Source organism: Ceratotherium simum, chromosome 26 (assembly GCF_057802395.1).
Source record: "Ceratotherium simum simum isolate JZ-2026a chromosome 26, ASM5780239v1, whole genome shotgun sequence".
Lineage (NCBI taxonomy): Eukaryota > Metazoa > Chordata > Mammalia > Perissodactyla > Rhinocerotidae > Ceratotherium > Ceratotherium simum.
Window position 1 is genome coordinate 32,063,512 of NC_141925.1, and position 15,001 is coordinate 32,078,512.

Below are 15,001 nucleotides of genomic sequence, written 5' to 3' on the forward strand. Positions count from 1 at the left end.
CACTATCCCCCACCTCACACTGTGCCCCAACCCCACGCTGTCCCCAACCCCATGCTCTCCTCGACCCCACGTTGTCCCCTGACCTCACACTGTACCCCAACCCCACATTGTCCCCCAACCCCATGCCTCACTTTCCCCCATCCCACACCCCCCACCGCACACTGTGGTGGGGCTGGCTGTCCCTCACACCGAGGTCTCAGGTGGGAATGGGGACCCCCGAGTGTGGGGGACCTGCTGTCCTGCAGCGCATCCTCCCCGGGTAAACAGCATGGTCCTGGCAGTGAATGCTCCGCACAGACAGACACTCAATCACAGTTGTTCAGTGTGGTCGTTAAAATTCCAGGGGATGAGAAGGTTGTGGGGAACGTGGACTGTTGATGGTTTAATGTATCAGCCGTGCTCAGTGTAAAAGCCTCACACAGTTGACTGAACTACGTTGATGGTTGAAGCGCTGGCGAAACTCCTCTGTTATCCAGGAGGACATGTCAGTGCGACTGAATCATTAGGGCCTCCAGCCTCACAGCTTTGAAGTGAAGGGACAGGGGACAGGCACCAGAGGTTGATATTGATGGGTCCAGGTGGCCTGGGGGTGTGGCAGTCCAGAGGCGCCCAGCCAAGGGCGTCATGGTCATGACGTGACTCCCACTCTGGGGAGACCCCTCCAGGGCCCACGTTTCCCTTTGCTGATACCAAATCAGCGAAGCATCCGAAGCAGAACTGGGCCTGCGGTCCCTGGGTGGGGCGTGCAGGTCTGCGGTCCTGCACGGTGAGATGCCGTGAGCTGTTTGGGGCTGTCCCCTCAGAGGGAGCAGGTCTGCACGAGTACAGTCCTGCCTCTTGTTGATGTTGTGAAGTCTCCTATGGAAATAATTGGGTCATTCAGACTGTGCTGCTCTGAATGTTACACTGATCCCTCTGCTGTTGGGCCTCTCGCCAGCCCATCATATTGCAGGAAATTTTATTTCCTGCTTGTCTACAAAAACTTTAAGGCTTAGAAGGGACCATAAAAAGATATTGAGTGGAGCCCTGGCAGCCATCCCGTTGGTAGGCAGATCTTCTGTAGATAACCCTCGAGGTTGTGTGAACGGGCCAGTCTTACCCCTCAGAACCCAGACTCAGCTGTGCCTCCCGAGAACGGTGAGCCCTGCTAAATATCGCCTCCAAATTTGGACCGAGTTCCCAAAAGAAACCATACTTGAAGACTTCCTGTGAAAAGAATTCGCTATCAGGGGAAGAAAGTTGTTCAGTTTATAATTATTTTAGTGAAAGTATTAGCTATTTTTACAGGTGGGAAAGATTTTAAAAAATAACGCCTCTTTGGTTTTGATTTTTAGGATTAAAAAATGGCAGAATCATAAATATCTAATTGACTTTGCTGAAATAGAAACAGTCGGGAGGGACTCCATTGCTGACCCTCATCTGTGCAGAATGTGCTTGTCCGTCGTGTCAGCATTACTGGGCACCCCTATGGTTTGTGGGTCCTGCTCTGTGGGCAGACGGGAGGGCAGGTGCCTGAGAAGGGGTGGGCTTCTGGCGTCAGGAATTTTCACCTGGACGCGTGAGTCATCAGGGTTCCACAGGCCTCCCATTTTTTTTTTTTTTTAAGATTTTATTTACTTATTTATTTTTCCCCCAAAGCCCTAGTAGATAGTTGTATGTCATAGTTGCACATCCTTCTAGTTGCTGTATGTGGGATGTGGCCTCAGCATGGCCAGAGAAGCAGTACGTCGGTGCGTGCCCAGGATCCGAACCCGGGCCGCCAGCAGCGGAGTGCCAGCACTTAACCGCTAAGCCATGGGGCCGGCCCTCCACAGGCCTCCTTAATGTCTCACAGAGCAGCAAGGAGGCTAGGGGCTCCTCCCTCTGAAGATGTGCTGTTCCTGGAGGATACCCCCGTGGTTGGAGAGTGAGTCCCTTTATGAACAGGGGAGCCCCTAGAACGTGAGCCCCGAGTAGCATGCCCTCCCGGCTCTCCATCCTGCTGTCAGGCCGCTCATGCCCGTCTGACTGAGCTTCTCTCCTTTCGGAGGCCGCCCACCCAGGGTTTTCTGGAATTGCTCCACGGGGGGATGTGTGCCTGCTGGACATGCCAGCCCTCCCCTCACAGCCTTCTGCTCCCGCAGAGCTGAGCAGACGCCCTCACTCGGCTGCTGCCCTCGGCGCTCCATCCCTTCCTCGTGGGTGGCTCTGAGAACTGGGGAAATGTCGGCATCTCAGAGTATGGGGTCCCATTTGAAAGTTGCTTGTCGACAAAGGTGGTGTTAGGGACTTGAATGGGCAGCTTGCCCATTTGATCTGGTCTCGCAGCAGAGCAGGGCCGAGTGGGAGAGCCTATGAGCGAGCCTCCCCTGCTTCCTTGCTCTAGAGGGGCCCTAACCTGCAAGCAGTGGGCATCTTCCTGAATGCAATGGAATTCATTTCTTGACAGTCAAGTGCTTTTTTTACTCCCCAACATTTTAAGGCTTCGGGGGGCAGGTTCTCACTGGAGTTGAAAGCAGCGCGTGTGGCCACTGCCTGGCTCCTCGGAGCTGAGTCACCCAGCCAGTGCTCGGCCCTTCAGCTTTTCCAGCCACTTTACGTGGACCACCTCGGGAACGGGATGCAGGGTTAAGTCTCTCCAAAGAGTTCTCTTGTCAATCACTTTGCAGGAAACAACAGCTCTTTTCTTAAAATGAAAGCACACTGAAAACCTGTTGAATGTGTATAAGTCATCTGAACCAAATTCATTTTCCAAATGTGCTCATTTACCGGATCTCTGGAATGCCCCCTGCTGGAGGCAAGCAGGTGGAGATTCTGAAGAAGCAGGGAACAGTGGGGGACCCGCTGAGGCCGGCAGGGAGCCGAGGGGCCTCGGGCGAGCGGGGGTGGAGGGGGGACAGAGAAACACCAGGGCCCCATGCAGCCTGGCATCTCACGTGTAGTCTTTCCTCTGTTCTCGCATTCTGAAACAGCTGAGCCACCTTGAAATATACTTTGGAATAATGTTGGGGTATAAATTAGTGAATCATTTGTTCAACAAAATATGTTTTGATCCTTTAGTAGAGGCCAGAGGGTGCAGTGGGATTCGTAAGAAATGCTTTTCATAATTTCGTCAGTGCTTTATGGGTTTTCTCTAGGCGCTTGTTTTTTGTTTGTTGTTTTTTTTTTTTCTTTTTTTGCAGAGAAGGATTCGCCCTGAGCTAACATCTGTTGCCAATCCTCCTCTTTTTTTTTCTGGGTATTTTTAAATGGGGTCCTCAGGGTGCGGCTCTGCCATACTGAGCCAGCCAGGTGTGGTGGACACGTACCCGGGGCTGGGATTCTGGTCTGATTTTGCTGTTTTTGTCAGGATGGCACGTCAAACTGGTTCGCCCAGACCATGGAGACGACATGCCCTGTGTTGGCAGAACGTCCATGTCTCCCTGTATAGGTGACTTGGGATCCCTGGGTGCAGACCTGCAGTGCCCTCCTCACCAAGGTGGAGAGTTAGAGGTCAGAGGGATCTGTTCAGCCTGTCTCTGAGGGATCACCACTCATAAGAGTGACTTTGCTGGCCTGGTTGATGCTCTGCTGTAGCTCACACCTCCTTTCTGTCAGAGCGAGGAGGAACGACGGGTGGGAAGGAGGCTGGAAATATATTGTGCGCCCGCCCGGGTTCTCTGGTGCTCAGGACCTTCGGCTGGTCCCAGGGAAGGCCATGGGGAGTCCCAAGAACTGCAGCCCCAGCCCTGTGACAGCCACCGGCTCTCCCTTGGGGTCTGTCTTTCCTCTGCCTGGAGAAAACAGCACTGTCCCCTCTTCGGCCCCATCCCGTCCTCAGCCCTGTCCCCCGGGAAGCAGAGGGCTCTGGTTCAGGCGTGCAATTCCGATTTCATTTCTGCTGGTATTCCCTGTTCGCCCCACCCTCAGCCCAGTTTGTTTCCCAGACTGAAGTGCTTCCTTCGAGGAGGCTCTGTCCACCCTCCTCACCTGCTTTCTCGTGCTCTCTCGCCAGGCAGTTTCACAGTTACCTTGACACCATGATGAAGGACATCTTGGTCCCCAATCTGCAGTGGCATGCGGGGAGGACAGCCGCAGCCATCCGCACGGCCGCCGTGTCTTGCCTCTGGGCGCTTATCAGCAGCGAGAGCCTGTCAGCCAAACAGGTAGGGTGCATCCTGGGCCGTGCGCGGTGGGGTGATATGCTCCCGGGCTCCCGGGGTCTTCCTGGCGGGCCTGCAGCAGCTTGAAGAACACACATCACTAGTGAGTCTCCTTCCAGGGAGGGCCAGCCAAACACTGCTTTCTACAGTAAACTAAGGGGAGGGAGCATGGGGCAACCAGAGGGCGAGAGCAGAGGGTGCGTCCTGGGCCGCAGAGTCTGGTGGGAAGGCATCTTGGGGTTTTTTTTGGTTTTTTTTTTTTGTGAGGAAGCTCAGCCCTGTGCTAACATCTGCCAATCCTCCTCTTTTTGCTGAGGAAGACTGGCCCTGGGCTAACATCCACGTCTATCTTCCTCTACTTTATATGGGACGCCGCCACAGCATGGCTTGACAAGTGGTGCGTCGGTGCGCGCCCGGGATCCGAACCAGCGAACCCCGGGCCGCCGCAGCAGAGCGCGTGCACTTAACCGCTTGTGCCACCGGGCCGGCCTTGGCATCTTGGTTTTTGATCATACTGGCGTTTTTTGGGTTTTACGTGGCGAATGTTACTCTTTATAAGACAAAGAATTTGATCACAGAAGCCTAGCTGTATTGAAGAGAGCTTGGGCTTTCTGCATTATTTTTATTCCTGTCTCCAGCTAATACGAGGGTGAAGGAAACGATAGAAACAGTATTAAAACATGGGCCGCACTGTGCTTGTGCCTCCCTGTCTTGACAGCAGCTCACCAGGCCCCCTCGTGCGTGAGCGCCCCCTCCTGGTACGCTGGGGGCTGTGACTGAAGTTAAAATGTCCCCCACGTTTTATTGGACACAACATATAGCCAATCTTGCCAGTAAGGAGCAGGCCATGTTAACACTTCATGAGTACCGGATTTTTAAAACATCAAGTGACAAAGTTAAACAAAAATTGTTCACATTGTCTAGATTTTAAATCAAATCTACTTCTTACATAGAAATTTCAAACTTCCATCATACAGTCATGCTCCACATCATGACATTTTGGTCAACAACAGACAGTGCAGACAGCGGTGGTCCCGTAAGCTCAGTACCCTATGGCCTAGGTGTGCACCATCCAGGTTTGTGTAAGTACACTCTCTGATGCTCACACAACGACGAAATCACCTGACGACGCGTTTCTCTGAACGTGCCCCGTTGTTAGGTGACACGACTGTGTTTGTACCAGAACAAGGCCCTTTACAGGCAGGGTGCACACGGTAGTCAAGCTCGTCATGAATCACATTGAGTGTGTTTTTACTAATTGCAGATACGGGAAGTGCAGGAAACACTGATGCCTCAGATTCTAACCACCCTGGAAGAAGATTCTCAGATGACTCGACTGATTTCATGCCGAATTATTAACATGTTTTTAAAAACCTCTGGTGGTGTGGTTGATCCAGATAAACTCATCAAGGTCTATCCTGGTAGGATGTTTTCCCTTTCCAAAGTGTATGTTTATATTTGTTTGACAGCTGTTTCTCTTATAGGAAAACTAGAAAAAGCTACTTTGACTTCTGGTCAGATTGGTACTATGAGTCCAGACATGGCAATGACAGATACAACATCGTGAATAAGAAACAGGACACACGTCTTGTGGACCAGAATTGGTGGGAGGGGAACTGGCAGAAGCAGGATGGAAGCTCAGGCCCCGACAGCAGCTGGGGGTGCAGCCCCAAGCATGGCAGGGACCGCCCCCTTGGAGCAGGAGCCATGGCCAGGTCCTCAGTGTGAGGACACACGTAGGACAAGGCTTGCACAGCAGCCGCACCTTAAAACCCCAGTGTCACTGCCTCTCTGGAGCCCAGCACAGACGAATGGCAGATGTGGAAGCAGAAAGCACCACTGAGCAGAATAGTGAATGCAGAGGGGGTCCCTCACTCAAGGGGAGCTGCAGACACAAGTTCCTAAGAACAGAAGGAAAAGCTGGCATCAAAGAGGACAGCACATATGCCCAGCACTAGAGGTGAGATGTAAATTATAGAACCACCTCAGTTGTCTTCCAGTTGTGTTGAAGATGCTCAAAAAGCTAAAAGGGTAATGTCCATTAAAAAGGAAGTTGAGAAACAAAACGGCAAATGGGAATGAAGGACAGATCATATGAAAAAGAATCCCCTGGAAATCCCAGGAAGATACGTGGGAATGAAGCCACTGATTTCAGGAGCGAGCTCCCTGTGCAGAGGAGGAGGAGGGTGGGGTGGGGTTGGATGTGCAGTGTCTGGACGTAGCTGTGATTTTACTTCTTAAACCAGGTGGCAGCTACACAGGTTTTCATCATTATCTGTACTTTTCATTTGCCACAAATATTTAGTAATTTTTAAGATGGTTTTTAAGGACTCCTGGAAATGGAAAATAGTCACTGAAATTTAAACCTTGGTGCACTGGATAAACGCTGGACTGAAGGTGGCTGAAGATGGAAGTCATGAATTGAAGGATAGTGATTTGGAATTCACTCAGGACGCGGTGCAGAGAAAGATGAAAGTGAGGAGGAGAAGGCGAGGCACGGAGTGTGAATCAAGAGGCTCCAGCTGTCTCTGAGCTCCACGAGAGAATGGAGGAGTAACATCGGACGACATCCTGGCTCCGAGTTTCCCAGAATTAAAGAGATGCGGCTTTTCAAAGTGCACGATGATGCTGAGCAGAAAGTGCCTCCTGATGAGACCCAGAGAGGAGGCCACCTCCTCTCACGTTCTTTCAAGTTTGTTTCTTGTTTTTACTTTTAGAGCAGCAAACATTTTATTCCCACTGACTGTCGTTATAGTTCTATTTTTGAACAAGTTTCAGCAGTGTGATTTGTTGGCTGTCAGGATTAGTTGGGAATTTACTCACTTTATATACCAGCGAAAAGGTCGCACATATTTGGACATTTGTCCTCCAGTTCACGGAAGATGAGCGTGGGGCTATTTTCATTACAGAAGGATTCCTCAGTGGGCTCCTTCACTTTAGGGATAATTCTGTGCTTCCTGCAGCAATGTGTTAGGAAAATTATTGCCCACATGGGCAGGAAGGGAAGGATGTCCTGAGGCGCCCCCTCAAGACCTTCCATGACCACCTGTTACAGACGCAGACCCAGGACAGGCCCACATAAGCTGTCCATTCTGCCCGAGTTGGTGCTTCCTCAGGAGGGGTAACTAAGTGATTACAAAAACGAATTTGCAGACCACCTTCTATATTTAGAACTCTGGAGTTGGGAGTCACCATCCTACGAAAATACAGTGGTGAGCTCCAGTTCCACGTCGTTCCCAGCGTGGGAAACGGCCCCACTCACGTGTTTGGAGGCCCTGGCCTTGCTTCTCGACCCCAGTAGCTGGCCGATGTAAACAAGTTAGGAGTCTTTCTGACTCAGTTCCTCCCTCCTGAGACAGGGTATCTGCCTCACAGGCTGATTGAGGGCTACAGGAGGGAGTGCTCAGCGGGACGTGCCCTGTGGTGGTTCCCCCTTTCCTTCTGTGGCTACGAGGTTTGTAAACACTCGAGCTTCTGCCCTTTCTGCCACCACGTAGGCCCAGCACCCTTAGGAAGGTGCCAGTATCTTCCATGCATCAATGCCAGTGGGTCCCACTCATCTCAAATCCTGCCCTCTTGGGGGGGCTCCTGACTGTGCACGTATTTAATGTCTGTCGATAAGCCAGGAGCTACCTGCTAGGAGTAGAACCACCCTCCGTGTGACAGCACAAGCTCACAACCATGCGGGCCTGCGTCTAGAGTATAGCCCTCCCACCAAGCATGGGCAGCTGCCCTGGCTCCCTGCCAACATGCACTTCCCATGCTCATTTTGTGTGCCGGATTGTCTGCTGAGCCTCCAAAAGATTCCCAGTCGTAGGGGCCAGAGGTTTCTTATAGGTTATGTGAGAAAAGCATACATTTGATAAAAACCTTATTCATTAACGGTAAGAGTTTTTCTGTATCAGGAAATATCGTTATTCTGTTTTCAGCAGCAGAATGGTCTGGTCCCAGAGGCTCAGCAGAACAAAACTGACACAGCTGGCGACTGTCACGTCACCAGCCTTCCGCTCTGTCCCCAGAGCCTGTGGAGGGCAGGGTAGCAGACTTTGCTCCTGTGCTGTCTGCTCATCAGGGAGGATGGGGCGGCCAGGGCGTGGTGCCTGTGGATGATAGACTGAATCTGAGCGTCTCAGAGCCACAGAGGGCTGAGGGGCCGCCTCACAGAGGGAGACAGTGCAGAGCAGCTCAGGCCTGCCGAGCATGCAGGGCACGGTGGGGCCAGGTCACTCCTCCTCTCTGTGTCCACGGTATCCACCAAGGGGTGCCGGAACACCGGGAGCTGCCCGCAGCACCTTGCATGTGACGTCTCGGTGCACGGTCTCCCCACAGATGTGGGTTTCCTAGAGCCTGAGAGTGAGTGCTCCACAAGTGTGGGGTTAAATTCCTGACCCAGAAGTGTATGTGTGAGCAGTCTGCTCTGGGATCTCTCTCACACTCCTGCTCTGTCCCCTCCTTCTAGAACTCCTGAAGCGACTGGATGATGTTTCCAATGAAGTGAGGCTAGCAGCTGCCTCCACCTTGGTCACCTGGCTGCAGTGTGTTGGGAACAACGACGGGAAGTCTTACTACCAGAGTAACATTCATTACCTGTACAAGGAACTCCTCGTCTACCTCGATGACCCAGAGAGCGCCGTCCAGGACGCAGTTTTAGGTGGGAGTTTCCATGACTTGTAATTAATTCTGATACCTGTTTTGAGTGCCTTAATACAGATCTTCACAGCTAAGTAGTTTGGTTGGCTGCCCGGGGGTGCAGCAAGCCAGGTGGTTGGTGCTCCCTCAGGTCCACAGTCTCGGGACCCCTTTGTGCCCGGAGTAATTGGAGATCCCAGAGGGCTCTACAGACCCTGATATTCACCGTAATAGAAGTTAAAATTGAGAAAACTTTAAGATATTTATTAACTTGTATAAAATAACACTAGATCCATTACATAGTAACGTAAATAACGTGTTTTTGAAAGATATATTTTCCAAAACGAAACAATGAGCAAGAAGAGTAGCAGAGTTTTATATTTCTGCAAATCTCTCACTGTCTATTTGATAGAAGACAACTAGATTTTCACATCTACTCCTGCATTTGGTCGGTTGTGACATATATTGTTGTGGTTGAAGGATATGAAGGAAGTCTGGCCTCAGACGTGCAGTTGGAAAAGAGAGGAGTATTTTAGCAGCCTTTTCAGATGATTGTGGGTATTCTGTGATACGGCACCAAAACTGGGCAGGTGGTAGTCTCCTAAAGGTTCCTTGGGGTGTAGACTCTGAGGCCAGTGTGTAACCGTACCAGGGACATTCAAGTCCATCCGTCCAGCCTGCACCTTGAATGTGTGCTTTGTCACATCACGTGTCGGTCACTTGGAAAGTGTTACCACTGAATTATGAATCTCTTCCTAACGTTGACATGTTTCGTTACTCAGTGTCAACAAGTCACGCTTGTTAGCACTGAGCTCAGGAGAGTCTTGGGAAGAAAAGCTTCAAACTTACGGTGGCAGAAACAAATTTTCTGTAATTCTGATTTCTGCTTGAAAGCTTAAATTTTATCATTGGCCTCAGATACTGTCACTTCATTCATTTTTGAGAAAATGTTCTTCCAGGTACCTGAGTCTGAATTACCAGAGTTGTCAGTTGTTTGTCAGTTGGTGGTTCTTTTGGGTAAAGGGTGGTGTCCGGGAAGCTGCTGGTTCACAACTGCTGTACTTCTCGGGTCGTCCCCTGGGGTCTGTGCAAGTTGGGCTGAGTGGACGCTGCAGTAAGAAGGTGTGTCGTCATCCCTAGAGCAGCCGCAAAAGGGTAACGCAGAGCAGTGTAACTGAATGCCAGAAAATAGATCATAAGTTAGAGTGGAATTCTAAAGAGTATTCAAATAACCCAAAGGAAGTCAAGAACGGAGGAAGCAAAGGACATAGAAACGGGACAAGCAAGAGACAAAAAGACCAAATCCAGCCATGGCCACAGCATCAAATGTGAGCGAGCTGGATGCTCCCGTTAAAAGGCAGACATTGTCAAGTCAACAAAAATCAAGGCTTAACACTAAATTCATTAATTGATTACAGGTTGGGTGCTCAGGGATTGAGGTTTAATAAAATAAGTAACTTTTACTGCTTTATTGAAGATACTTTTTTTTTTCTGGCTGAAGGAGATTATCCCTGAGCTAATATCTGTTCCAGTCTTCCTCTATTTTGTGTTTGGGTCGCTGCCTCAGCACAGCTGACAAGTGGTGTAGGTCCGCGCCTGGGATCCGAACCCAGGCCGCCAAAGCGGAGCACACCGAACTTTAACCACTAGGCCATGGGGCCGGCCCCCCAAAGATACTCTTAAAAGAAGGTTGCTGTGAATGTGGAGTGACCACCCTCAAAAAGCAGGGCTGTAAGCCCGCTGGGCCGCTCATTCCTTGTCTGGCACCATCACTGCAGGCAGGCACAGTGAACAGGCAGGTTGTGCCCTAGTTTTGACTCACAGACTCCTGAGGGTCTCAGGGACCTCAGGGATCCTCGGAGCACACTTTGAAAACCACAGCCTCAGGCCAGCTGCAGGTTCAGGCATGACCAGTCCTGCTTTGTGTGACTGCATGGTGCTGACAGTGGTTGGGCGGCCAGGGAGAGGTTCTCTGGATAACGGAAACATACCAGGATTCGAGACTAACTGGAAACTCCTGAAACAACAGCAGCTCAGGTGCAGACTGGTGTCCTGGCCTCCCTGAGCAGTGGTGTCCAGCACATGGCAAAGTCTGGATTATTTGACCAGATGTTACCCTGCCCATTCTTACACACCCCACACCTTCCTGTCCTCACCCCTTCTCTCCTGTCAGCCTTCTCTAATGTATATAGTGCGGTTCCCACCTGAGGCCGGGTGTCTAGGACACAGGGCAGAGTCTGCACAATGCGTCCTCCGCCTCCCAGACCTGGTGGGACCATCAGAGGGACTTCCAGGATGACAGAGTCCCCACTCCTTTGCTCACGCCCTCCTCTCCCTCACACCCTGACCTCAAGATGCCCCAGCCCGCAGCACAGCCTGCTTCCCCACTGTCCACCTCAGCATCCAGCCCACCAGTCACATATCAACTGTGGCCACTGCACATTCTCAATCGCTCGCCTTATGCTGACCCGGGGAGGTGCTGGTGACCCAGCTCTGTCTCCCAGAGGACTGTTTCACGCCTTCTCTTCTGTCCTCAACCCCCCGCACCTCCTCCCTGGGCCTGCTGCCTGATGACCTTGCCTCTGTCCCCCTGAGAAGGTCCAGCTCCCCCACATCCTCTTTTTGCGGCAGGTCAGTTGCCGCCCTTGTTCAGGCCGCGCTTCACCTGTGTCCCACAGCCCATCTCCTCCCGCCTCGCCCAGGTCTGCGCCTGAGACACTTCCCCCCCATCCAACCTCATAAACTCTGTTATTTATCCCATCTTTGAAAAACAAAGCACCCTTGACCCCACTTCCCTCGTGTGCCCTCCCCAGCAGGGCTCCTTGGAAGAGTCCAAGTGTGAGCCTGCCTCCTCCCCCTTCTCCGAACCCCCCACCCTGCAGCTCCCCTACAGCCACCTTGTCACCGTCCCAGTGACCAGTGTTGCTAAAGCCAGCCTCCTCCTCGGTCTCTTCTCCCTGCACCTTCCATGGCACGTGATACGGCTGCTGGTCACCACCTCTGTCCCATGGCTTCCAGGACTCCCTCGCTTCTGGGCTTCCCGTCTCTCTGGCCTCTGCTCCTCTGCACCATTGCTGTGCCTCTGGGCCCCCTGCCTTGCAGACGTGGGGCCCTCCTTGCACCTCTTCCCCCGTCTGCGCTCACTCTCTAGGTCATCTCATCTCATCTCGTCTTGTCTCCTTGCTTGAAACACCACCCACATGCTGATGACTCCCAGACTGACACCCAGGCCCAATGTCTGCCCTGAACTCCAGACATGCACGTGCCCAGCTGCTCAGTGAATGCCTGGTGGGCATCGCAGCCTCACTGTTCAAGCCGAGCCTGGGGCCACTGCCCCCCCTTGCCAACCCTGCTCCCCCTGCTGTGTTTCCATCCTCCCCGTGACTGAGGGCAGAGATCTCAGAGCTGGATCTGATGGCTCCTACCTGCATCACTACAGCATCCTGCCCTGCCTGCCTCCACCAGAGGGATCCTGCAGGACGATTCAGATGGTGCCCGTCCTTGGCCCAGAATGCCTGCCGCCCCCTCGCACCTGGAGTTCCACCCCCTCAGCACCCTTGTCTGCATCGCCTCCTATGCTTTTCCCTGGCACACTCACCACCATTAACATCCTGGACATTTTCCCCCTTGATTTTGATTATTGTCAACTGCTCCCAAACTAAAATGTGACTCCCAAGGATGAGTTTTTGTTGCCTGCTATGTCCACAGTGCCCGGCACATCGTAGGCTTATAGTAGGTATTTGTTGAATGAATCAGCATCAGTAAATACGATGATAAAAGTGTCCATTTTTCTAAGCCAATTTATCTGCTAATGCAAAAAACTGTTTCTAAGGCCAGAAATGCCACCCAGACACCCTCAGAGACTTTGAAAGGTTCTTGTCTTTCACAGTCTGACAGCAACTCCAAGATGATTTTTTTAAGTTCTTTTTGTCCATATTATGACTATTGTCTGCTAATCCAGCAACATCAGATAGATTTAAAGTGCTTTAATAGGTTTTTTTTTTTAATATTTTATTATTTAGAGCAGTTTTAGGTTCATAGCAAAATTGAGGGGAAAGTACAGAGATTTCCCATATACCCCTGCCCCCATACACATACAGCGCCCCCCCCCCCACTGTCAGCATCGCCCACCAGATGATACATTTGCTACAGTCAGTGAACCTGCATGGACATGTCATCATCACCTAGAGTTCATAGTTACAGTAGGTTCACCCTTGGTGTGGTACCATCAGTGAGTTTGGACAAATGTACAATGATGTGTATCCATCATTATGGTCTCATATAGAGTAGTTTCACTGCCCTAAAAATCCTCTCTGCTCCGCCTGTCTCCCTCCCCTGCCCCCCAATCCCTGGCAACCACTGATTTTTTCACTGTCTCCATAGTTTTCCTTTTCCAGAGTGTCATATAGTTGGAATCAGACAGTATGTAGCCTTTTCAGATTGGCTTCTTTCACTTAGTGATATGCACTTAAGTTTCCTCCACGTCTTTTCACAGCTTAATCGCTCATTTCTTTTTAGAGAATAGTATTCCATTGTCTGGATAGACCACAGTTTATCCGTTCACCTACTGAGGACATCTTTGTTGCTTCCAAGTTTTGGCAATCATGAATAAAGCTACTGTAAACATTCATGTGCAGCGTTTTGTGTGAACATAAGTTTTCAATTCCTTTGGGTAAATATCAAGGAGTGTGATTGCTGGATCTTATGTGTTAAGAGTATGTTTAGTTTTTTAAGAAACTGCCAAACTGTCTTGCAAAGTGGCTGTACCATTCTGTAATCCCACCAGCAATGGATGCAAGTTCCTGTTGTGCCACATCCTCTCCAGCATTTGCTGTTCTGGATTTTGGCCATTCTGATAGATGTGTAGTGGTATCTCATTGTTTTAATTTGCATTTCCCTGATGAAAACTTATGTGGAGCATCTTTTCATATGCTTATTTTCCATCTGTATAGCTTCTTTGGTGAGGTGTCTGTTAAGGTCTTTGGCCCATTTTATAATCGGATTGTTTGTTTTCATACTGCTGAGTTTTAAGAGTCTTTTTTACATTTTGGAGTCCTTTATCAGAGGTGTCTTTTGCAAATATTTTCTGCCAGTCTGTGGCTTGTCTTCTCAGTCTCTTGACATTGTCTTTTACAGAGCAGAAGTTTTTAATTTTAATAAAATCCAGCTTATTATTTCTTTCATGGATTGTACCTTTGGTCTTCTATCTAAAAAGTCATTGCCATACCCAAGGTCATCTAGGTCTTCTCCAATGTTATTTTCTAGGAGTTGTATAGTTTTGAATTTTATATTTAGGTCTATGATCCATTTTGAGTTAATTTTTGTGAAGGGTTAAGGTTTGCGTCTAGATTTTTTTTTTTTATTTAGATGTCCAGTTATTCCAGCATCATTTGTTGAAAAAACTGTCTTTGCTCCATTGTCAAAGATCAGGTGACAATATTGATATGAGTCTATTTCTGAGCTCTCTAATCTGTTCCATTGATCTATTTGTCTGTTCTTTCACCAATAACACACTGTCTTGACTACTGTGGCTTTATAGAAAGTCTTGAAATCGGATAGTGTCAGTCCTTCAACTTTATTCTTCTCCTTCAATATTATGTTGGCTCTTCTGGGTCTTTTGCCTCTCCATATAAACTTTAGAATCAGTTTGTCAATTTCTACAAAATACTTTGCTGGAATTTTGATTGGGATTGCATTAAATCTGTAGATCAAGTTGGGAAGAACTGACATCTTGACAATATTGAGTCTTATCTGTGAACATGGAATATCTCTCCATTTATTTAGTTCTTTTATTTCATTGATGAGAGTTTTGTTATTTTCTCCATGTAGATCTTGTTCATATTTTGTTTAGATTTATACCTAAGTATTTCTTTTTGGGGGGTATTAATGTAAATGGTATTGTGTTTTTAACTTCAAGTTCCACTGTTTGTTGCTGGTATATAGGAAGGTGATTGACTTTTGTATATTAACCTTGTATCCTACATCCTTGCTATAATCGCTTATTAGTTCTGGGAGTTTGTCAGTTCTTTCAGATTTTCTACATAGACAGTCATGTCATCTGCAAACAAAGACAGTTTTATTTCTTCCTTCCCAGTCTGTATATTATCTTTTATTTCCTTTTCTTGCCTTATTGCATTAGCTAGTACTTCCAGTACAATGTTGAAAAGAAGTGGCGAGAGGGGACATCCTTGCCCTGTACCTGATCTTAGTGGGAAAGCTTTGAGTTTCTCACTATTAAGTATGATGTTAGC

At 49.5% G+C, this 15,001-nt stretch overlaps 1 protein-coding gene across 1 annotated transcript in view; it reads left to right on the forward strand.

Annotated features, from left to right (window-relative positions):
• Positions 1 to 15,001, forward strand: part of DNAAF5 (dynein axonemal assembly factor 5) — a 52,139-nt gene that overhangs the window by 34,456 nt on the left and 2,682 nt on the right. Inside the window, exons 10-12 of the mRNA XM_087417427.1 lie at positions 3,974 to 4,124; positions 5,386 to 5,542; positions 8,581 to 8,772. Of these exons, the coding sequence (XP_087273553.1) occupies positions 3,974 to 4,124; positions 5,386 to 5,542; positions 8,581 to 8,772 (500 nt within the window). The remainder of the gene's footprint in view (positions 1 to 3,973; positions 4,125 to 5,385; positions 5,543 to 8,580; positions 8,773 to 15,001) is intronic.